The sequence below is a fragment of the Tenebrio molitor genome, chromosome 6 (genome assembly GCF_963966145.1).
Source record: "Tenebrio molitor chromosome 6, icTenMoli1.1, whole genome shotgun sequence".
NCBI classification, from domain to species: domain Eukaryota; kingdom Metazoa; phylum Arthropoda; class Insecta; order Coleoptera; family Tenebrionidae; genus Tenebrio; species Tenebrio molitor.
In genome coordinates, this window is record NC_091051.1 from 17,133,233 (window position 1) to 17,158,293 (window position 25,061).

General features: G+C 35.7%; 1 protein-coding gene and 3 long non-coding RNA genes across 7 annotated transcripts in view; 1 reads left to right on the top strand and 3 right to left on the bottom strand.

Moving 5' to 3' along the window:
* Ten-m (teneurin transmembrane protein Ten-m) overlaps positions 1–22,528 on the bottom strand; it is a 188,479-nt gene extending 165,951 nt beyond the window's left edge. For all 4 annotated transcript variants that reach the window (XM_069051074.1, XM_069051073.1, XM_069051072.1 and 1 more), the window contains exon 1: positions 22,390–22,528. In XM_069051074.1, the coding sequence (XP_068907175.1) occupies positions 22,390–22,513 (124 nt within the window). In that variant the 5' untranslated portion in view covers positions 22,514–22,528. The remainder of the gene's footprint in view (positions 1–22,389) is intronic.
* Positions 5,478–8,470, top strand: LOC138133620 (uncharacterized). The gene is made up of 2 exons (XR_011160443.1): positions 5,478–7,806; positions 7,864–8,470. It is a non-coding gene; the product is annotated as an uncharacterized lncRNA (long non-coding RNA).
* On the bottom strand, positions 7,586–9,800 carry LOC138133618 (uncharacterized). Its single transcript, XR_011160442.1, has 2 exons — positions 8,504–9,800; positions 7,586–8,438 (listed from the first exon to the last, which is right to left on the bottom strand). It is a non-coding gene; the product is annotated as an uncharacterized lncRNA (long non-coding RNA).
* LOC138133248 (uncharacterized) lies at positions 20,763–22,341 on the bottom strand. The gene is made up of 4 exons (XR_011160290.1): positions 21,869–22,341; positions 21,698–21,811; positions 21,401–21,640; positions 20,763–21,337 (listed from the first exon to the last, which is right to left on the bottom strand). It is a non-coding gene; the product is annotated as an uncharacterized lncRNA (long non-coding RNA).
* Positions 22,529–25,061: the final 2,533 nt, after the last annotated feature.

Below are 25,061 nucleotides of genomic sequence, written 5' to 3' on the forward strand. Positions count from 1 at the left end.
TTCCTGTTCCCGATAATATTTATTCTGGCGGTCCCCTTTCGACCCGGCGCTATTCATAATTGCGGCGTGAAAATAACCGTACAAGTTGTCATGTATTTTTTCGTAAGAACCGCAACTCCTGTGCAGTATAATAATTCCTTATCACAATAAATCCTTACGTGTGCGTGATTTCCGAGTTCGCATGTAAAGAAATGACCCGTTTCGTGTCCTTATTAGAGGTGGAAGGAAGGCGGCGAGGGAATTTTTGTTTTTTTGTTTTAATAGCCGACGAGTAAAAAATTCAGCAGGAGTCGCTCTGCAGGAATCTCACTTGATAGAATTTAGAGAAGAGTTCAAAGGGGATTTGTCCTCGCTCAACCCGTTTAAGATCCGAATGACTTTACAAATGGTCTCATTTATTTAGGACTCCGCCAAGGATCCCGTAATTGAATATATGTCACTAGTGCTCTCGTCCTGGCAAGGTTGGAGACAAGCCTAAGGGATCTAATGACTGGATCCTGCGCCAAACAGCCACTAAATTGAGATTCTATATCGGAAATTGGCGCATTGCAGCGGACATTAACCAGCATTTGTGCCGACTTCTCTATTTCTGGAGGAGGATATCGACGGCACTATTTTAATCGACGAGAAATCCACATTTGTATTCAGTTTCGAGCGGACGCGTGTTATTTATAATCGGTCAATCATCAAAAAATTAGTGAACGGTGGTGAGAACCGCGCAACTGCTCGTCAACTAAAATTGAAAATCTAATTTATTAATAGCGCGCTTTCCATCAGTTCACAACCAACAATCATCAATCAATTATCCGTACAAAGTACGCCGAGTAATTTCCAAAGCGCTAAATCTTTCATTGTCGATGATTGTCTCAGCTGGGCCGTTAAAATTCTAATGCGGCTTCACAGAAGCGATAAACCGGGATGACGAAAGAGTAATGAAAGACCTCCACGGAGGTGATTACGACATTTTACTCTTGTGATAATTTTGTGGGATACAAATTTTCGACTGTCGGGATACACAGAGCGCTTTGTGGCAGGTGCTTTGTCCCAATCCAGCTGGTAATTGCACAGACATGCAATTGCTTTCGTCGATAATTAATAGGCATTGTTTACTTCCGACCATTATTACAAGGAAGAGTCGATAAACAATTATTGCATCGAAGACGTGAATCGGAAAGCGAGCGTGCTCTATCGACGTTTCCGGTCCGGCAAAAAATTCTAAACAGACTTCCCATTCGTTTGCTGAACGGCTTAACTGGTTTTATCGAGTAATTAAGTCGCATCAGTTCGTTGTTTACCGGAGTAATTTTTATAATAACTCTAAGCCGGGATTAAGGACGAGATCTTGAGTAGTGCGCCGGAAGTTTAACTAGAAGAAAGCTCCGGATAATTACTCGGTGGTTAGAGATGCGGCGTAAAGAATTATTATCGAATGACAGGGAAAGTTCCGGGATGGGTGCAAGTGGGAGCTTTTAAGGAAGGCTTGACAAGTAATTTGTGCCTGTTATATCCAGAATCGATGGATTACAGGGCGAAGACAATTTGAAAAATTACCTTAATAAAGAAAAAAGATCGGTGATGGATGCGGAGGTGTCTTTATTGGTAATTAATTACGAGGCGGCGTTAATGAAATTTTTTCGTCCGGTGAAGGGTTGCGCGCCGGAAAAAACTCCTCGAGGACGGACGCCCGGAATCAATCTCAATTTAACAAGGGCGAAACAATAGCGGCCCAATTATTCACACAATCGAAATTAAATATGAAGCGGGCCAAATAAATTAAACGCACACACAGCCACGACCCTCATAATAGGAAAGGAGTAAATTTTGGCGTGCCGTCAGTGAGTTTTGGCACCAAGCCAATCGCTCCTCTCTGATATGAACTGGAAATCGATTTCGTCCAAAGCGAAGTAAAAGCCACCCCCGCGTCACACTTTAAAAGCCCGACCTGCAAAAATAGGATTATTGCCGAAAGTCGACTCCGGGCCGCGGCCGCGGGGCGGCGAGAGCGTTCGCAATTAAGCACGTGTTGGACTCACCAGCCACGGTGGTAAATTTTTTAGGCCTGCGGTCACGACACCTAGTGCCGGTCCCTCGCCGTGGGTCCCATGCCCGCGAAAATCACCAAACTGGAGAAGGGGAAGAGGACACAGTCACCAGGTCACAGTTTAACGGCGAAGGAAATGACCGAACCGATCACTCGTCGGGGTCCGCGGAGTCGTCGGTGAGGAGCGCGACGCTGCTTGTTTTGTTTATGTGGGAGTAGCTTATGGCGACGAAGCCGCTTCCGAAGACAGCTCGTAACGTACTGTCAAACGCTGAACGAGCGGATCGGAGCAGGCCCACCGGGTCGATGCGCGGTCTTCTAGTCCTGCGCCTGGAGCGTCGCCCCTGGCGGTGGACGCCGGCACTAGACGGGACAGCGTCGCCGAAAGTCGCGGGTCGGACGCGGAGCTCCGCGCGACATGTATAATGCAGAGGAATAAAACATTCATTTAAATAATTAAAAAGTACACAGCAGGTAAACGAACCGGGCTTGATTCGCAGATGTTGGGCCTCTCCCCGTGTTGAAAGATAACTTTAAACTTTTGGAGTTTGTATGCAAATTAAAACCTCATCCCTGGGAGAGCGCGCGGCGCTACATGCAAGTCGGCAGCCTGAAATATGAAATTATAGAAGCAAGTTAAATAAAAACAAGCCAACTTCGGAACAAGTCAGCGAATCCTTCCTTCCTCCACTCCGGATATATACGAATTAATTGGTCTGCGGAATGCGGACTCATATTTTCGAACTTCATTAATTACCGAGTTGAGAGGAGTTTCGACCCGAAAACAAGCGGTTCGCAGACACAAGCCAAGAATTGTTGAGGCTGCGGAACAAAAAGCACGCCAACATCTTCGACCGACATATTCGCGCTAATGAAATTTTACACTCACCGCTACATTTTTTAATTGTCCCGACATCCCGACGTCCTATTTTCTCTACGGAACATTTATTTCCTAAGACGTCTTGTCTACGAATTCAACTTTCTTCTTCCACTTCTAGAAACGAGATTCTTTTACGTAAAAATTCTAAATATTCAAGTACTTTAGTGGGTGTATAAAATTTTATTTGATCATAACCATAATGCACTTACGGCATATAGTTCTTCACTCGTATTCCTATCGCACAGTACTGACGTTGCATTTATGGATATTTTACCAACAATAATAAAAAATGCCGATCGAGAATAATTTAAATTTCACTACTCTTAAAACTTTAAATGTTATACATTGTTAACAATTGTAGCGCAAGTTGACTTTTCTCATTTGAAATAAATACTTAGGAACTTGGATAGAACCTTAGTTCCTGACAATGTTCAACGCAGAATTGTTCAAGTTGTTTTTAAGTTTTTGCATTTTGTCTTTTCCATAAGACAATATGTATTTCAATTACAAATTTGTACATAAAAATTCTATAACACGTCTAGTTTAACACTTTCTTGAAAAGGAAGTTTTAATAAATTGCAACTTTCGTTATCGATAAGTAAATATGTAAATCTAGAAACGTTTTTATCTTACGATTGTACGCTTCAAGTTTACAAAGAATACATATCAAACTGAAGATAATAATAAATACATCGATAATTTCCAGTAATCATTAATTACACAGTAATATTCCAGTAACACCAATTTTTTTTCCATTATTTCTTCATGTATGATTCAAACTTTTCTCATGATAAAAATGGAGATATATCATGGCATAGTTTGGCGTTGAAAACGTACACCCGCTTTGTGAATCACGCTGTGGGTGATACAATAATCCTTGAATGCAAATTGAAGATGCTACAATGAGATATCAAAAGGTGACGGTGGACACATAATTTGATCATGTGTCAACCATAAAAATCTGGGAAATGTTTAATTGATCCATTAGGCATAAGTACCTATACCATTGACACTCTGAGATTTTAATGACCATTATGATAAATGATCATTTAGGTAAATGGACATTACAATTTTTCAGTGACACACTCAAAGTAATATTTAAGAAATACGTTAAAGCGCAAATGAATTAACGATGTCGACTTGTTACTTTTTCATCTGGAAATTGTGCAAACGGGCATAGACATTTTGAAGAAAGCGCATGTTCATAATTCAAAAATAGTGGTGATATTTATCGAAACCTGAGTATGGTGTTTCTTTAAACGCCACATTAATTAACCATTTACTTTAAATGGTGTTTTAAATGATCACTCGCAATTTGTTACTAACGAGTATTAATGTGTCTTGTATGTTTTTTGTTTAACTATACACTTATTGCCCACTTTGTGTTTCATCATTTTTTAATAAGTGATTTGGATTTTTTCAAAATAAGTGTTTCTACGCTTCCATGTTTTAATATACATCATACTTTAATGAGCCATCTTGTAGATAATGTAATATCAACTCTTTATTGAGCAAATGAGAAATATCCAGGTTGCATATTTGGGTTACAACACGTACTGTGTCAACCTTATTAATGATATTAATCAATAATATGAATCATTAATTTTTCTTTAAATATCGCTACTCCAATTATAATAAATAACTTTTATCTAATCCCGTGGGATAAATGACACTTATCCCACTCATTTGAGTGGAATAAGGAACTTCATTACCGGACGCATTGCATTACTCCACTCAGTGGGATAAGTGAGGTTCATTACCCCAATCAGTGGGATAAGTAAGTCATTATTCCACTGAGTGGTGTAATGAAAGTGGCGGAAATAAATTAGATTTACCTTTTTTTTTTAATTCGGGGCGGTCTTAGATAAAATTTTGTACATAACACGTGGGCTAAAGCATATTACAGGAAACTCGTGTGATTACAGATGAACTCGGGCTAACGCCCTCGTCATCTGCAATCTTCACACTCGAATCCTGTAATATTGCTTTTATCCCACTAATTGTGTAAATAACTATTTTCCTTTCAGTAGATTTTTCATTCTGATGTCAAAATATCTTACGTATTTTATGGGCCACCAGTAGATAGATTAATAATCTACTAATAACCTTCTATTGCAATTAAAAATGATATATGTATGTACGGGGTGATCAAATAGGACTGTTTAAGTTGGTAACACTGAATTGTATTTTAAATCGTATAACAGGAGTAACTTTCGGTTGTTCATGGCTTGTCGTTGTTAATGCTATACCTACATCAGATATTTGTCAAATAAACCAACAAAACATATCCGGTTGCAGTGTTATAAATAACCGAATTAAAAAATTTTCTTAATTGTACTGCCAACTTAAACAGTCCTTCTTGATCACCCGGTATTATAAAATAACCAAGTATCAATTAATAGTAGTTAATTTAATGAGTTCGTGCGTAAATCGGGCCTTTTTTGGCACGAGTGGGCCATTTTAAAACGCGAGTGAAACGAGACGACTCCAAATCGCTTAAAATCTTTAAAATTAGCTTGACGTTTCGTTTTGATAAGTTGTGACATTTATCACAGGAGAAAATTGTCAAATTATGACAGTGTCGAACAAAAAAAAAGTTTAATAATTATTTAAGGTGAAAATACTGAGTTACAATAACAGGTTGAATATTTTTTTATGTTGCTAATGCAAGTGTTAACCATTTTGATGACAATTCTGTTATGACATAGGCGCATACGCTGGAGCTGCAAAACTTTAATTCATTGAATTAGCTGAAATAAGAAAAAATTGTATACCTATTTTAACATATGTACATGTAAAAATGTAAGTCATTAAAGAAAATGTTCGAAATGCTAAAATAGTATATTATTATACGAGTTTTATAAGACGCTCCAACAGAACGAGTGTCACAGTGCGTATTATAAAACGACTGCAATATACTATTTTTTCTACTTTGGTCGGAATAATTTAATAACAACTCAAAAATCTAATTATGAAATAATTTAGGTACTTTTGTGTGGCATCAGTTATAGTGGCATTTCTGTGAAATTTATGTCAAATTTCAAAGGTTTTAATTGTTAACAGGAGATGCCGGGCGCGTGCTATTACAGCAATACCAATGTAATAATATGGCGGACAAAAAATTTCGTCCACAACTGTCATTCCACTCACGTATGCTCTAAAGCAGCCTTTAGGAAGGAATAACCTCACCTCTAATGTTGACATATGGTGTCAATGTTCTTATGGATGACAGTAATAAATTTCAAACGTTAAACTACACCCAATTTTTGTGAAATGACAGGAAACGGGTGGACGACATTTTTTGGCCGCAATAGTATTTAAAAAAAAAACCCAAAAACAGTTTCACAAAAAGTTCCTTTGTGACACTCCTTTCAGTTTCACAAAGACTCATTTATGATAGCAAAGTAGAAAAACAACATTGTACTCTCCTGTTTATTAAAAACAATGATCAGCATTTCAGGTCCCACATTTGCTACGGCATCTTCAATTGCTTATTACAATTCTTGTACGAATTTTTAAAACTACGTTTTTAAATGGGGGAACAAAAAGAGATCAAGAGGAGTCAAGTCAGGTGATCGGCCTGGGAAGAACTGCTGTGAAGAATCAATTGTTGTTCGCGCCTTGTCAGCAGTGGCTGGATCTTGTTGGAAATAACCGTTTGTTAATTCCACATTATCCAATTAATTTATAAATGGATCAAGAAGGAGTTTTTGGTATCTTTGAACGTTAATATGTACTTTCCCTAATGAAGATTGGGCCAATAATATGCCTTCGGGATATTGCAACCTAAACACCAATTACTATTGGATGCAATGGAACGTCAATAATGTTATGGGGATTTAATGCTGATCAAGTTCTATAAATTTGAGAGTTAACAAAACCACAATGGTGAACCAAGTCTTATCTGAGAAAATGTAACGTCTTGGATGTCATTATTAAATACATTTTTGTTGTAGAGTGGCAACATTAGATTCGTGAACAAAAATTAAGACATAGGTATCGTTTAACCAAGGAATATTTGTACGGGTGTGGATTTTTCTTTAGATCATTCTTAGGAAGTCCTAAAGTGGAGGAAATTAATTTTGGAGAGAGAAGGAACAAGGTTAATTGTTAATTATGATCTGCCTATTTGTTAGGATAAACCACGCATGGGAATGTGTGGATTTCACTGAATAATTTGGTTAACATATTCCACTAGCTGTAGCTACTGCAGCAAGTCCAGTATACTTCTCTATAGCTACTCTGTCAGTATTTAGCGAACGTTCAACCACTCTTCCACAATGAAAAACACGATATTCCACTTCTTTTGGATATAAAACAAGAAATCGATGATATACCTACTGACTGTTCGTTAAGAAAACCGCTTCAAAAATAAAGTATTGTAATAAATATGTTGTCCTCAAGAGTGAAATAGTTATTTACATTAGAGTACGGGATGTGAATTTTTCGGCACGACAACTGGTTTCGGACACGATGGCGCAGCCGAGTGCCTGATTAGTTGGAGGGCCGGAAAATACGTCCCGTACGACATTTGTATTAGACTTTTTGGCTGACCAAAATATTAAATCTTTTAAAAATCAAGACTAATTTTATTGTAGAATTTGACATCGTCAATAAAGAATCGAATGCTGTGGAATCAATTCCTTGACGACCGTGACCGCTCATTTGTTTTTTTCCTAACAAATTATTTGCCGGCTAAATTTTCACGGTCGTGCTTCAAAATTTGATTTTGGTGTATTAATCGAGTGAAAAAAATGTCTAGTATATAATATAGAGTGAGTTAAATGTGACACCAGAGGCAGTACAACTAGTGGCAGGACTAAATTCTGAATTATTACCACAAAAATCGAAACAACGTTACATAGGACAATTTTTTTTCACGAAAGTATGTAATAACTATTCTTTAATTCACAAATTTTTAATAAACCATATTTTATTACAGGCAGTTTTATTAATAGGTGTTTGTGGTGCCTGTCCCCGAAAGGAGTTATATACTCTGAAAATGGAAAATGTCAAGACAAGATATTATATTGATAACTGACACAAAAACCAATATTTGTAGATCGTTTGCCATTACCAATCCAAACTGGGTTGAAACTGTGAAGAAATATATGGAATTCAGGTTAAATTGGTATTAATACAATTAAAACAATTTCAAATAAAATTGACAAATATTTGAACCTTGATTGCCCTATGGACACAAGATTAAAGTTCCTAAACTGATTCGTGATGACTGATGGCCTTCCTTCAACATCAAAAAGAAAATGTACTGTGTTGCAGCTACAGCTCAAACAATGGTGAGTTGTGTCACAAACTTCGATACAGTGCTTTAATCTACTTGAATTTTTAGCAGTTGCTTCCAATGTAACCATCCAACATTGAGAATTCCATCATCAGTACCGTAAGAGAAGCACCACAACATATTGACATTCAACCCAGAAGTAATAAAGCTGACAGTTACCAAATTGTTTCTGCATTGTTCTCTAAAGTGGAGAATTGTAACAATAATGTTTACAACTGTAATTTTACAAAATAAATTATGTTAATAATGTTGCAAAGTATTAAAATGTCTTGTACTTAACCACTACTTCCTGGTGAAAACGAATCATCTTTCTTCAGGTGAATACAAGATTTTGGGGTTAGAATGTTTTGTTTATTTTTATTTTCCAGTTGCACTTTAGCACTAACAGCTAGTACTGGATAAAGTAGGTACACAAAACCATATATCAACTTCTGTGGTTTAGTTTTATTGTGCAATTTTGCAGATATTTATGAAATACCTGACAATTGTCAAACTTTTTGACATATACAGCTGCCAACCCAATAGGTTGTATTTTTCCTGTTACGATTATGATTATTATTTATTGGTCGATATAAATTAAACAAACACATTTATCGGAAAAATTATACAGGGAAATGTGTTTTTTTACACCAAATTAAAGTAACGTATGGACACTTTAATTTTAAATTAACTGTGAAAAGAATAAATCAACGGTGTCCGCACATTTTTCCCGTACTCCACTAGATTTTTCCCACATTCCACTAGAAATTTTTGACATTGTACGGGAAATCGCACCTCCCTTGACCTAAAGTGTAAGGTAACGCTATATTTCCCAGATTGGGAGGCCGAAAACCATTTTAATCATAGCAGCTTTGGCAACGCAATATTTCAAAAGTACTACCTATCTAGGTACTGTTGGGGTCACGGAAAACTGGGCAGATGTGTCATTCAGTTGTCAAAATTTCTAAACTATACCTTACCTGCTCATAACCAAGTTTAAGTTAATTTGACAGTTTTTTTGAAAATATCAATCATAATGACGGTAAAGGTGCATTTACATTGACACTTTTTGAAATGACAATAACAGACTGCCCAGGATTCCATGTCCCTCATTGTACTTGGTTCATTAATTAAACTTTTGTACCTTTTCATCATCATTGATAAACCGATAATAAGGATTCGTTGTGCTATGTGAAATAGTTATTTATTTAACGAGTTCGTGTCTAAATTGGGCTTTTTTTGGGGAGTGAAACGAGCGTTTTAAAAGCCCACGAGTGCCAAAAAAAGTCATAGTGCTGGTTCTTTAAACAACGCTAAAGCCCTTCTCTTTTAGTAAGCAACTATTGATTTTTCAAAATTTATATTTCTTCAGTCACCCTGTACATCTAATTTTAGATTGTAAATCAGAATAGATAGGTTTGTTTGTTTTTCAAAAACATATTTCTTGGATTAATTGGGAAGCGCTGAAAGAGTCTACAATTTAGATACTTTCAAAAGTGCTCAAAGAGAATATGTAAATGCATGGTGGCATCGCTGACACTTCCTATTTTTACCTGAAATACAGTGCAAAAACATTTTGGTTGATACTTTTAACCCTTATTCGTTCCTAGTCAAAGCACTGGAAAGTATTTAACAAATGCCAGGAACTAAACAAAAAAAATCCTTTTCATTCAAAAACGTTGCATCAAATGAACCGTCTGCACAAAGAGACGGGCTAATCCGTCGTCATTCGATTTTTCCGTTGCGCATCCCCTGCACTCGACCATCGAGTGGTGGGAAATTAATTTGGCGATTCCAGGTAGAACCACCGTAATAAATAATCGCCGAGATCGTTCTCGGGGTGACGTTACGAATAATTCCGGAATTATTCATTGCGTTTTATTTGTAGAAAGAAAGAGGCCGATGTTTCGGTAATGAGGCCGGGAGAGCCGGGTTGTAGGCTATCAGAGAGAGACCCAGCCAAGGCTATACTGATTAATGTGCACCGTTTTGCGTCGCCTGCTAGATTTGAGCTCATCAGGCCGAGGCTATTCATTACTGTCTAACAGAATGTTAACCCCTGTTCGCCGACATGGGGGCGACTGGTGCCGCGCGCGCTACCCCCGACACACACACCCAACCAACAATCACGTAAGCCTGTTATAGGTTATACGTGCTAATCTACTATGTAATTAAATTCGATATCAAGTATCGCGCTGATAGAAAACAGATCCGGATCGTGGCAAACGATCGACCAAAAAAGAAATAGAAAAAGGGGCTTCGAGGACTAAGCGAAATAGTGAACTGAGTAAAATGCAAATGTCTGCACTTTTCTGATTGTAAAGACTTTTCATTTATTGTAAAATAAACTCATATAAGAAATGCTTTAAATGTGCATAATTCACATTGGCCGAAAGAAAAAAAAATTCAGATCCGCAGAGTCTGTTGAAGGAAGTTGAAGGAAGTAGAGGTGTTGGATTTTGTCATGAGCTATGAGTCATATCTGCGCAAAGGACGAATATCGGTCTCAAGTAGGCGCTACAAACCAACCGAAAAACATCGTCATTCATTACGTTAGTGTCGTCTCTCTCTCTCTCTCTCTCTCTCTCTCCCTACCTCCCTCTCTCTCTCTCTCTCTCTCTCTCTCTCTCTCTCCCTCCCTCTCTCTCTCTCTCTCTCTCTCTCTCTCTCTCCCCTCTCTCTCTCTCTCTCTCGTCTATTTTCATGTAAAGTCGTCGACGCTTTCAGTTTTCATTGATAGATTTTTCACGATATTTCCAAGGTCACAGCCTATGAGAGAATCCAACACCTCTACAACTACTATTATTAGCTACCCGAAATTTTGACTCAATAGCAATTATTTGATTTATGATTCCAGTACCAAGGACATAAACAGAACCGGGTTTATTCAGGATAAAGTATTTTCATTTCAGGTGTCTCCTTTTTTCCCGTGCCACCTGTACATATGTATGTATTTCTTTCCGAAAGTGCTTTGGTACCAAAAGCAAACTTGCGTTGTAATCTTTCTGCGTGAGAGCACTTAGTAACTCATAGGTTTAATTTTTTTTTCGTCGTACTCTACGTACGCAGGTCCAGCAGTCAAGTTCACATTTAGGAATGACATCGTTTTGACGTTTGACAGTTGTTAAGTCCAGTGACTTTGTATGTATGTGCGTAAAACAGCAGCGACAACGATTCCGGTGTTAGATTCAGTCGGCCTCCGGCCTAGTCCTGCATAATGAAGCGGTCCATTCCAGATTGTCGCCTGTCGACAGATCGTCGTCCGAAATTCCTGGCGATTTTTTCCGGTGTTTGAGAGCGTGACGCACAGCCGCGGCAAAATTCATTAACGCGACTATAAATTACGATCACAAGCACGGGTGGCATTTAAAGTCGACCCTTATTATGCAGAGAAGTCAGGTGTCGGGCGAGAAGAATGCGCGATCGTCCACACCTGCTGTAGCGATGTAGAATCACGCTGTAAAATTTTATTACGGTCATGCCGAATGAATAAGTCGAAGAAGGGCACGCAAATTATTACATTAGAGTCGGAACGAGGCGGATTCATCGCAAAAATTCCCTCATATAATACATCTCAATTAACGCCGAGGGAGAATATAATAAGAGCGTCTCGGCGCACTTATTCTGGTATTTATGTATATCGTTCCGGGACGAAATGGTGCGAATAGTAATCAGAGCACCGACCGGATCGACGATTCACATATGCGCTTGTTATACGGAATTCTGCATTGTCCTCTAATTTCGCCGCTAACAAGGCCGAAACACCTTCCGCGCACAGATGCGTGGGCAATTTTGACCCCGCAGTGTTGGTCGGATCAAAATTCAACAGACGAGAATCATTTTCCGGGAGTTTAGCCGACAGAAGCCACATTTATGTATACACAAAATAAACTACATCTACCACAGGAACTAAAGACTTCCTTTCATTTTTCGTGGTGTACGTTTTGGTTGACGAAGTTACCTAGGCACATGTCATTCATGTCAATTTCAACAAACCACATTCGCAGTGTCCCTGATATCTGTATTGTGAATAAACGAGACTAGAATGTGTCATTAGACTAATTTCATACAAAATATATAATTATATACCGGGTGTTAGCGCAAAAAGTTGACATCCCAAATTTTAAGTAGGATGATTTCAATTTAGAGTTCAATTTTTTTTTAAACAATTGTCAGTCTCAAAAGTCACTCAAAGGTCTCCCTAGATCAGGTTTGAGGTTATGTCAATAATTTTTGAAAGTCAGAAAAGTTTCAGATGTAAGCAAATTTTATACCAAAAGACAAGAAATAAAGACGATAATGACACTGAAAATTACAACTGAACATATTCAGTAGCGCAAGCGCCTTTACATCAAAATGGCTGACATAAAATTCACATTTTACGTTGCCAACCTAATAACCATCAAATAACTACTGGCACATACTAACATAACAACACTTTGACAATTGTTTTAAAAAAATTGAACTATTACATATAGATGTCACGTCATTACTCAGTCCCCAGCCTATCTAACCCACCCCACTTCAAAATTTTAAATGTCACCCTACAATTTTCCTGCCAAATTATGTAACAGGACATCTTTTTTGGTATGCCTTTTTATGCTTTTTCTATACAGGTGTTCCAAAACGAAAGGTTTTAGGGTGGTACAGTTTGGTCTTTGTCGGAATTTTGACATTGACAATTGTTTAAAAAAAAACTTTAACTTTATATAGTTGTGACGTCATTACTACGTCTCGATGACACTTTAAAAATTTAATTTCGTTATCGATTAGAAAAATCAATTTGATATAGTTTAACACCAGCATAATTTCAGATTTTCAAAATGAGTTTGATACCTGTACAAATTTTTTCATATCTTTCAAAATCAGTCGTTAAAAACATAGGGTAACGTTTACAATTTTGACGCAGGGATGGCTGGGGGCGGCTGGCGACGTAGTAATCACGTGATAACTATACTAGGTTACGTCCCCCTATGTGCTGACTCACATCCTAATCAAATCTGTAATTTTAAAGACACCAGAAATAAATCCATCCGAATTTTTCGATTGGATATCCAGTATAATCGAATTAAAGAAAATAATTTTCTCGTATGAAACACAGTATTCATCTTGAAAAGTTTAACTTCTTATCGACTTATGGTTACTCAACAAAGATACAAAACTCATTCATATATCCCTCACGGGCTGCAATAGTAGCACAACTCGAAAATTCACTTTTTGAGATAAATGCGTTTCAAGTTTCGGTTGCTATCGAAGCGTTGTAGGAAATATGTTATTTGAGGATCCAATATTACTGCTGGAAACAGACTAGTTACCCATGTTGGAAATTGTAGCAATTCCAAAATGACTTTTTTAAGTTGTGCCTCTATTGCAGCCGACGAGCGATATTATGAAGGTGAAATGTTAGAAAATATCTTACTTACCGTATTGTTAGAAACAGTTTATGGATCATGTTCAGCACAAAGATTTTTATTTTCAAGCGGTCGAAAATCGCACCTCTGTGTATCTCTGTAGAAACGGTTGAAGTGGCTTCTTTTTTTTGTAACCGGACTATAAATGTCCACAGGCTCCGCTGAGTTAAGTGTATGGTCATTTGAAGCATTTGTTACGATTTATTTATCAATTACACGAAATATTTAATAATTAAATTATTTAAAAAGGCATTAAAAAAGCACAATTATTACTCTATATTTACCTGGTTCCACTGTGGTGTAACACGAGTCGCCCGTTGCATGGATGTCAGATGTCAAAATTAAAAATAGCAAGATGGCCGTTCAGTGTTAAAAAGTAAACAGTTTTTTTGTAAGTTGTAATCGCTTGCTATTCACGTTTTGATAATGTTTGTTCTATTTAGCGATTACCTGAAGTTCTGTTTTTACAATTTGGATGTAGGTCGTAAAATTTTATGATATGTACTCTTAGTTAAAGATCTTGGGGGGCTTAGGGTCGATTGCACCAATGCCAGTTAAAGTTAACTGTAGGTTAAAATGCTTCGTTACTTTAGTTACCTATTGTTATATATAACAATGTTTTCGTATATTTTAATCTGTAGTTTTCACATTCTCTCCATATACATTTTCCCTTATTTTTCGTTTTTAAATTTAAATAAATAATTTGAAAGAAACATTTATTTCAAATTCAGATGCACGGTTTTTCTAATTTAATTCATCCGATTAATACAATTTTAATCATTTTTAGCTAAAGTCATTCTCATTTCTTTCTAACTGCATTTTCTGCCTAATTGCACTTTAATGTAATTATTTACTTATATTGAAATCAATCAATTGATCCACTCTGCATGTAATCCTCTTAATCGTATTTAATATCTGAATTATTATTATTATTATTATCATACATACATATACCTAGATAATACTTCCTCGTCCACTATTTACAGTGTCGAGCGCGTAGGTAGAAATTCCTCCACTCTTTTCTATCTTGTCCTAATTTTCCATTTCTCTCCAGTTCTTCACTCTTTCCAATAGTTCTAATAGTTTCTCAATTTCGGAATTCCATGTTCTTGTACGGTGCCCTCTTTTTCTTTTCTTGCCTTCCATATTGCTTTCATTTTTCTCTCCATTCTTGTTATATGACCTAGCCATGATAGTTGTCTTCTTTCATTTTTTTCTTGTACTGGAATCACATTTAATTGTTATCTGATGTCTGTGTTTCTAATATGGTCTCTTTTGGTAGTTATGTAGTGTGCGACTGCTCTTACATATTTCATTTCGCATGCTTGAATTTTGCTCTTTAGGGTGTTTATTCTACATTTTTCGCAAACATAGGTTAAAACCGGTACGTATACCCTGTTAAATATTTTCTGCTCCTTTCTTTTTATAAAAACTCTATTCCGGGCATAGTAGAGCTTGTTGACACTGTTTATTCTGTTGATTATTTCCACTTCCAAGTTATTTTGTGCGTTCAGTTTTGCTCCAAGGTACTTACAATTTTCTGATTGTTTGATTTTTTCAATTTATAGGTATATATTTTCTTGTTTTTTCTCTTTGAGTACTATAATAACTTCTGTTTTATCCATGTTGGTTTTCATTTTATGTTTCACCAATGCTTCCCTCCATGTGTTTAAGTTGTTTTGTAGAAGTTTCTCACTATTGGCAATTATTATTGGCATTATGGTCCCCATGAATTAATATTATCATTTAGCTAAAAAAACTTTCAATGAATATGCAAGAAAAAATCGCAACAAACTGAAAGCTCGATCATTTGCCTTGAAATGAAATTATAAGAGCTATTTTGTAAAGAGATAAACAATTTTGAAAACAATCCAATTGGTAGTATAATTATTACATAAGAACTTTATTTTTTGTCGTGTAAAACGCCAATATTTTAAAAGACTCTCTGTTATAAAATCACATCTGATATTTACTGAGACTCCGTCTTTAGTTTTATGTTCTTATCCTACAATAATTTTTATTTAATATATTACTTAATTGCTCCCTCTGGTAAGATAACACACGATCTCACACTGCACATAATACAATGTAAAATTTTTCATCAACAAAGCGTGTTTTGTTGTGTAGGAAAAATTGCTCAGTTAAAACCCTTGTTCCCTCAACAATGACCATTACTTTTACATATTTATATCGACCAACTAAAATATTTTTTTTTCACTTGAAACTTATAAATTACAGATCTATTAAACAGTTTTACAAAAATAAGATAGAGTCGTGGAAAAAGTATAGTCTTCAACTCGCGTATAATGGCTATTATTCACTCAGACGATTCTACCACTCGCCTACGGCTCGTGTTGGAATTTTCATCCTCTTAAATAATAGCCATCATTATACGCTCCTTGAAGAATGTACTATTTTAACCTTTATAACCCAGTTCTATTGATAGCGCTACTTTTTGAAATCGCGTTTCAATTCTTATTGAACATGCAAGCACGATTGAATATTGGAAGTAAATAGAAAAAATTCAAAATTCAAATTTAATATGTGATTCATTTTCCTATGATCTACACAGTGAAATAGAAACAGCTCCAAACCGAAGACATGCGACCGATAAATTTCAATAATAGTAGAACATTTTTGTGTTGATGCCGAACTAACAACGCCCTATATCACATTTATTAATGTCGTGTCATAATTTCATGACCCGGGCACGTTTAAAGCAGCATTCAGAAAATATTGACAGAAGCAGAAAAGCTGAGAATTGCGTTTTCTACCGTTGTCGCAGTTTGGAACCGGTCGTTATCATAATTTCGAGGTGCATCATTACTGATAGCGAGCTATTTTCACAAATTACGCATTTAAAACATCCCATTTTTTCGTACTGACGATTTGATGTTTCCTCCCCGTGACAATAACGCCACGATTTATTTCCTAATTAAGATCGTTATCTTTGATGAAAGAGGACAAATGAGTCCTGATCAGAAAATGGAAGAAAAAAATCGATGAGTGCTTTATTATAAATTTTCTAGGTGAAAAGCGTCACTCGCCCTGATGTAATTACCACCTCGCTTTAACATAAAAGCGACATTTACCACCTGCATAAAAATCAGAATCGATTTTCCGACGTGCAGTACATCTTCTTGCATATCAAAAATCTACCTTGGCGTTGTTGTAACTCATTGAACACGAAACACTTTGCAACACGAAAATGTCATTTGGGGAGTTTTTGCATACAACCCTCCGCTTGATATTTATCCGCTTGTAATTTTATCAACACTAATGGCTAACCATAAAATTTAACAGAATCAAGACGCAAAACCTTCCCCTTATCTGACATATCAAATTCAATTCGGTCAACTTCTATCTACCCTTTTAAATATTAACAAACCCAAGATAAGTGGATTACTCATACGTACGCGGATATAAACGCAATTTTGGAGTCTTCAAGAAAAGACAATTTAATTGTAGCGCATTTCCCTTATCCAAGTCTGTTTCATTTCCAACTTGTGACAATTGTTACTCACTCCCGTTACTAATAGTTCCGTGGTGCGGCTGCAACCCTTTTCACGAAGGGCATTTTGCCAAATGTATCAAATCACGACGACGCTTGATATCTATATGAGAGAGATGAAACCATTACACATCACATTTATGTCGCAAATAGACATGAAAGCTTTGCTAAAGTTGTCCGAGTCCAGCTGGTGTTAAAATTTAATTTGTTGAAATGTGCGGTAGCAACTTGTTCCTTTTGGACAATTTTAAATATTTAAAGGGATTCAGTAGCGCTGCGATATTACATTACGGAATATTTTTATTAAATCGGACACGACGGTTTTGTTGAGTTTTCAACGTTTCTTCTGCAGTCAAAAGTGTTTATGACAGCATGAAGCTCAAGTTAAAAATGGCTCTATCTGTGATAAGTGACCAAATACCAAGGGGAAACAATTTATATCTCGAGGAGAGAAACAAAATAAATTCCAGATGAAGGGTCATCTGAAGTTTCATCCTTTTACTTAGCCGGTATTTCCGTTTGGCACATTTATCATTATCTACGTTTGCAAATAAATCCCGAATGTTGCACAAAAACAATCTTAATTAAATTACTTCGCTTGCGCCTTTTGTAATTGACTGTTATCGATAAGAATTTAATTTACAAGGGCGGAAACGAAATGATGTGTCTGATTGGAGCAATATTTACAGCTCACTAGCAATCGTGTGATGTATTTGATCACCGATTAGTCATATTTGTCGCAACTAAAGACAAACAAGAAGACTTAAGTAATATTGATAATTAAATATTTTTTATTTTCTTTGACATTTTCCTCAGTTGGGAACAGTTGTGCAGAAAAAGTAATTAAACAATTACTTTTTTCTCTTGGTTACCATATCGAGGTTACATGTTATTTATCCACCCCTCGCACAAGGGGTGGAGCCCCCGGCTTCGAAAATGACCCGATTTGGGGTGGCCGCGGTCTTCATAGTTCATCGCTATTAATTTGGAGATCAGCGTAAACGAAAATGGTTCGTGGAATTAGATTTTTTCGTAGCGTCGCGATGATTTCATTACTTTTTATTATGTTGTACATTTGGGTGATTCCGTGTCCCTTAAGTCCACCATAAGCCGGTATTTATTTTTATACGGTGCTGTGCTGGCAGAATTGTACTTTATCCAATATAAAGAGAGAGACCCAGGACGGATATACTTTACTGCATTGTGCAGTTCCCCAATTTCACACCCTAGCGCGCTCGCCGACCGACCACGGTGCAGCTCATATATCGATGGTCTAAAATTCATTACTCCACGCCCTTTTGCCCAACCATCCGCGGCATTTCCGCCGTCTTCGCGCTACGTCATTTAAACGTACAGCTGGAAAAATCGATGGATTCCCGTCGAGCTCCCTCATTACACGTGTTTTGTACTTCGGTGATCAATTATTCAGGGAGGTGGCATGTTACCAAGTCAAAAGTGACTGCTAAAGGACAAATTACTTCACAAACAATGCAAAAAAACGCTTTTGTAACGATCATTACGCGAAACCAGATACATCGTGTTGCAAAAATTCTAGTTGGCCGTGGGAAGCGAAAGTAGAGTCGATGATTAGATCGCATTGTAATAATTGATGTCATTGGCTTATTGGACTTTCACTGATTTTCGGTAATTTTTTTTATGAAATCAGATATTTTCATTATTGCAAATATACAGGATGTTATGGAAGAAGACCAAGTAGAAAATTTAACTACGACATAATATAATAAATGTTCAAAATCTTTTCCCTCATTGTATGCAGGCTTGAACCCCTCGTGCTAAAGAATTGAAAATACATTTTTTAAATGTGACTCTTTTTCAATGACTCAAGATTTTAGGTTCAATTTTCAAAATGTAGTTATTTCTTGGACGTCACAAATTTCGAGTTGAAGACCTAAATTTCTCATGATCATACATGAAGAGTAAATGTATGCTAATCGGAATGTATGGGATGTGAAATTCGTTCCACGTACAAATGGCGGCCTTCAGCGCGTCTGCCAGTGCTTCCCCGCACAATAACACCAATCGGTAAACTCGGCATCAGTGAAGTTCACCACTTTTAACAAAAATCAAAATAAACAATTATTTTTACCCGCGCCCTGAATACAAAGACCTTTCCTCAACTCAATTATTTTAAGACTGCTGACATCGTAAACAACTATATTTGTTTATTTATTTCAGATTGTAAGTATTTTCACTAAATTGAATTTCCATCCAAGGAAGCAATTGTCTCCAATATTTAATTCTTTTTCAACAAAAGTTGTATTATTTTCACGAAACAAAATCATATCCTAAAAAATAATTGTACCGGGTGATCAAGAAGGACTGTTTAAGTTGGCAATACAATTAAGAAAATTTTTATTTATAACACTGTAACTGGATATGTTTTGTTGGTTTATTTGACAAATATCTGATATAGGTATAGCATTAACAACGACAAGGCACCAACAACCGGAAGTTACTTCTGTTATACGATTTAAAATACGATTCAGTGTTACCAACTTAAACAGTCCTTATTGATCACCCCGTAGATATGGAAAACGAAAAGTTGATTTAACTTAGGTATTCGGACATACAATGGTGCTCTTACAAGAAAATGAAAAAAAATGTGGGGCATTAATATGAATAACAGCAAAGAAGATGATTATTTGTAGAGAATACAAATACAAGGTACAAAGGAAATGTTACAGGTGTTATTAATTTTCTAGTAATTTCCTTTGTGCTTGTACAGGACAATTCTTTAATTGCAAAAAAATTGAAAAACCTTGGATATTTTTTTCTGCTACACTATAATGAAATGATTCAAAAAATTACTATTTTATAAGAAAATCATAAAGAAAAAAAAAAGAACAGTCCTTGCTGTGAAGAACCATTTCTTCTTTATCCTAGACATTAAAAAAAGAAATGAATTTAGACAGAACTTTTCTTTTTTAAGAAAACGAGCTTTCAGTATTTCTAATATCAGTTGTAACATTAAGTTTGATGAATTAATGTCAAGAAATACAGGGTCATTCGCGTAAGCCTATTTTGGGTTGTATTTTTACCTGGTCAGGCTTGTCATCTTACGTGAATAACCCTGTATATGATTCATTTTTAAGAATTTTGTCTTTAAATTAAGACGTCTGGTTAGAAAATTTTGTAGCAAAAACGTATTGCCCGAAACTCACTAATTAAAGCCTTTAGTTCTGGTAAATTAAAGCCTTTAATTCTGGTGGAATCTTAATTATAATAAACATTTTGAACTTAATATCTAAAAGCATTTGCAATAATAACTGAACTTGATGTTTCAAACTTGGATTTTGTAAAATGCTAACTGGATCAGGAGATTGTGACTATTGGTGAAAAGCAGAAAGTTCATGGATTTTCTTTCAAAAACATTAACATTAGCATTAACGTTAATTAAAATTTAGTAGAACATGAGGTTTTAATACTCTAATTTTTACAATATATTATGATGTTATTTCATTCGCTGTACCTCAAAAGTAGGTTTTAAAAAAATGTTATTATCCCCCACTAACTTTTCCGTCGTGACCAGGACTTTGATATTTGATATTTATGAGAAAAGTTCAAATTTAACTTGCAGCTTTGTTCCCGAAGGCAAGAAAATTAGCTAAAGTCTATTTTTTCCTGGTAGGCGCGTGCGTGCGCATCTCCGAAAGGTAGAATCACATAGCTAAGATTTTTAGCAGGATGCAGGAATTGTTAGTATTTTTGGTTGCATATTATTTAGGGGGATCAGTATTTGTGGTTGCAGATTAAAACTCATGTTTATGATTTAATTTTTGTATAATTTGTAAAATGTAAACAAAAAAGTTTATGAATCAACTCGTGGAAAAATTGATAACAAATATTATATGTACAACATTTTTTTATTTTATACACACAGGAGTTAAATTGGGTACGAAACAACTCGATACTTTTGGATTCAATCGTTAATTTAAAAAAAAAATAAAATAAATAAAATATCAACAATAATCACATAAAAAAAATTACAGTGACATCGACAATAATTGTCAGTTCACATGAAAGCGGCAAAAATTTCATAACATGGACAAGGCCTGCTTCGACTACAATCATTTCTAATAACCAGAAAAGGTCTCCCTTCTTGGCGTATTTTTTTTATTTCCCGTAAATATCTTCTTCGCCAAGATATGTCTTCTCTTTCTATTAACAGGCTTTTTCTGTTTCGTTATTTGTGCTATTTGAAATAAACATAGATTTCAATGTTTTATAGTTAACTGAAAACAATGTATGTACTTACTTGAATTTTAATTCGTGTAAAACATTATAAAGCTTAGAACGACTGATGTTTGGAATTTCTTCATTGTTTTGCACTTCCCTGTACACAGCATCAATTGTAGGAATTCTGTTTGCAGAGAAAAATGAGTGCACTGTTTTTCGAATGAGATATTTTTGATGTTCATCCATTTCCTATCAGGTTTCTTCAGTGCCTGTAATTGCCCACACTTCTTTTCTTCCGCCAAGTATCATTGTGTTGAACCTTCAACACAAAGTAATTAAGCTGTGATACAACAAAAAAAACCTCAGAAATCAATACCAGTATAATCTGCAGTTTTTTCCATTTGAGCCGTCTTGGTTAACTCGGCAAAATCCTTGGAGATCCCACGAAATACTTAAACGATCATTTCTTTCTCGGCTTGTGAGAAATTTGCTATAAATATGCATTAATAAAAAACTGTTACTTGATGTTAGCATAAATCCAACTTACGCCGTTTGGTGATCGAAATTAAGACATCTTGTTGACATATAAAAACTTCTTAACCTCTAAGAACTAAGAACTGTTTTTTTAATAAATAAACGGACACAACACAAAATACGCACAAAACACGAAAGGAAAACTAAGACACGAAAGGAAAACTAAGACACGATGAAACAAAAATGGCAGCTTGGACCTGATTGACAGTACAGAACACTGTAATATTGCACATTTCTCTAGTGTAAGTAGAAAAATAAAGTAACCAATAGGAAAGTCGCATTTCGTTGCAGGATTTTGTAAATGCGCACGCACGCGCCTACCAGGAAAAAATAGACTATAGTAACGGACACTGTAGAAGCGCTATGTGCTGTCGTTATTGTTGAAATTTGAAATATTAAAACAACCTGTTTAGAATTCTGTTAATATTAGTAGATTTTCTTGTAGGACCCGCAGAAATGATAAGACCAACAGTTTTGGAAGAATCAAGAACGCAAGTGTTTCATTGCTGTCAAAGTATTATGCCGGCTACTCACCACATGATATTCGGGAAGTACTGAACAGTGTGTACTGAATACACGTACGACTTGGCACGGTACTTCTATTTCCCGTTTGTTGTCGTAAGGCAAAGAGAACGAGTATCTGATGACGAGTCTTCATGTCACGACACTGCTCGGGACTCCACAAGTAACCGTCATGGTCAACATTTCTGTATCTTTTATGAAATATTTATCAAAGAAAACCCGTTATCGGGGATCTTTCATATAAATCCTACAAAAATCGCAATAGCGTGTACGATATTTCGAAACGAATCCATAAAAAAATTGTCAATATGTCAATATGAGGTAAAAAAAGAAAGATTCCTCGATGCCCACATTCAGAAGTTGCCACCAAAATGTAAAGCTAAGTAAATAAAATGGCGCCGTCACTGTGACGTAAATATGCCCAATTGGTTTGCATATTCAAAAATGACTGAATTTTTAATTCATTATGAAGGACTAAGGTTAACTACTATTAATTCCGATGTACTTTGACCATTATTTTCAAAAACATTTATTTATTTTACATGATTTAAATCAACAGGTAACCAATTTTATGATTTTTTAAGAATAGGATTACCAAAAAAATCTCTAATTTTTAAATGGTACAAAAATATATATACGAAACTATTTCTTGGGGGTGGTGCAGTTGTATTAATAAAAGAGGGTTGTTCTAACTCTTGTATGGTGTAATCAAGAAAATTTGTCAACCACTATGATCAAACTAACACGTTTTGCAAGTGCAAACTTGCAAAACAAGTACAAGACTTATCGCACGCGAGACTCCCATGAACTGTAATTATTACATAGTAATATTACACTATGTAACAAATTTTTATTTTTATTCTCTGTTCCTAGTTCATAGATGTTATTACCTAATTGTTGATGCCTCGAAGGTATAAAAAATGTTATCATTTCTCAAAACTTTGGCTTTGTAACCAGGACTTTAATGCATATTTTAATATTTACATATTTTATATAAGTATCATACGAGTACCTACAATATAATAAATATGTAATATTAATAAATATCAATTTAAACAACTCTGCGATTGCTTTCTGACAATGGGAAACAAAATACGAAAATATGTTCGTTTCCTCATTGTCATTAGATAACAGTACTCGTACATTTCAAAATATCACTGTCATAGTCACAAAGGCAAATGCAAAAAATTGTGTTACATCATGTTAATAAAAATGCATCGGGGCCGAGGCCGGATTATATTTATTATCATTACGGATATTTCTATCAAGTAATGATAATTTCTTTGAAAACAGTTTATTTATTTCATGTTCAAATGACAGACAATACTGAAATCAAGTAATGAAGTTACAATTGAATGCGGTTTTTCCCGGCAAAATATTTATTATTATCGAAGTGAAAATTTCTTTTTTTGTTCGACACTGTCAGAATTTGAGAAATTTCTCCTGTGTGAGCGGATTTTGATAAATGTCACAACTTGTCAAAACGAAACGTCAAGCTAATTTTAAAGATTTTAAGCGATTTGGAGTCTTTAAGGGGCTCGTCGAACAAAAAAACGTTGTATTCAACAAAAAAACGTTGTATTCAACTCGTTAAATAAACTACTATAGGCGCACCGCCATTATTCCCTGGCAGTGAATTATTTTCACCGTCACGCGTCACATCACATGCTCCGAGGTGAAAGGCTCACAATAATAAACAGGTGTCCCCAAAAAAGAAGATGAGTCCATAACTCCCTTATTTATCGGAGGATTTTAATTATTTATACACCAAATTAAATGGTTCTGAATAACTACAAAAGGGCCTAATAAACTCATGTATAGCCCCAAGGACTTAAAGGGTAAACAAAAAAAAAAGTAAAAAAAACGCTACTATCGTCTAAACTGTTTACTCTGCGCAATCCCATATTATCATTATTATTATTATTAGATTTCCATTCAACAGTCTAGCCAGTTACAGGATGGATTTAACAGGCAAAGATTACAACGAGACTACATCCTCAATCCAGGTCGAGTAAGTTACCATATGTTATTATTTGTCAGTTGTTTTTCCAGCTAACTTAATTTTCTTCTTATTTGCGGTTGTACAGGGTTATTATAAATGATTGTTCCATTGCAGTAGGCGTTGGTGTCGTAGCTGAATGTGCCGCAAGCCTCATAACATAAGTGAGACTAGTATTGCCCGATAGGTGGCGCTGCTGGCGGTAGTGGAAATCTGTCTACTAGTTTGTCTAACGTTGCGAGGCTGGCGGCACATCCAAAATTTGTGTGGGTTTTCAACGCCAACTGCGATGGGACAATCATTTATAATGACCCTATACTTGTGATACATTGTTGTTTTCAGAATAAAACTCTCTATCAGAATGACTAAAAAGAAGTATGCATTCGCATTTGAAAAAAAATATTTGACAGTGTAACCTTGAAGCCCTTGAGGCTTTACGCAAAGTTAGTAAGTCACTTTGTACCCTATTCACAACCATTTAAATTTGTGTATAGATAATTAAAATCCTGCGATAAATAAGGGAACTATAGACTCGTCTTTTTTTTTTTTGGAGACACCTGTATATACCTGTATATCAATTACGAACGTCATAGAAGTTTTCACTTGTAGTACGGTCTTAAGCACACACTCTTTTATTTAAACATTCTATGATGTTATAAAGTCAAGAGATTAAATGAAATTGGTT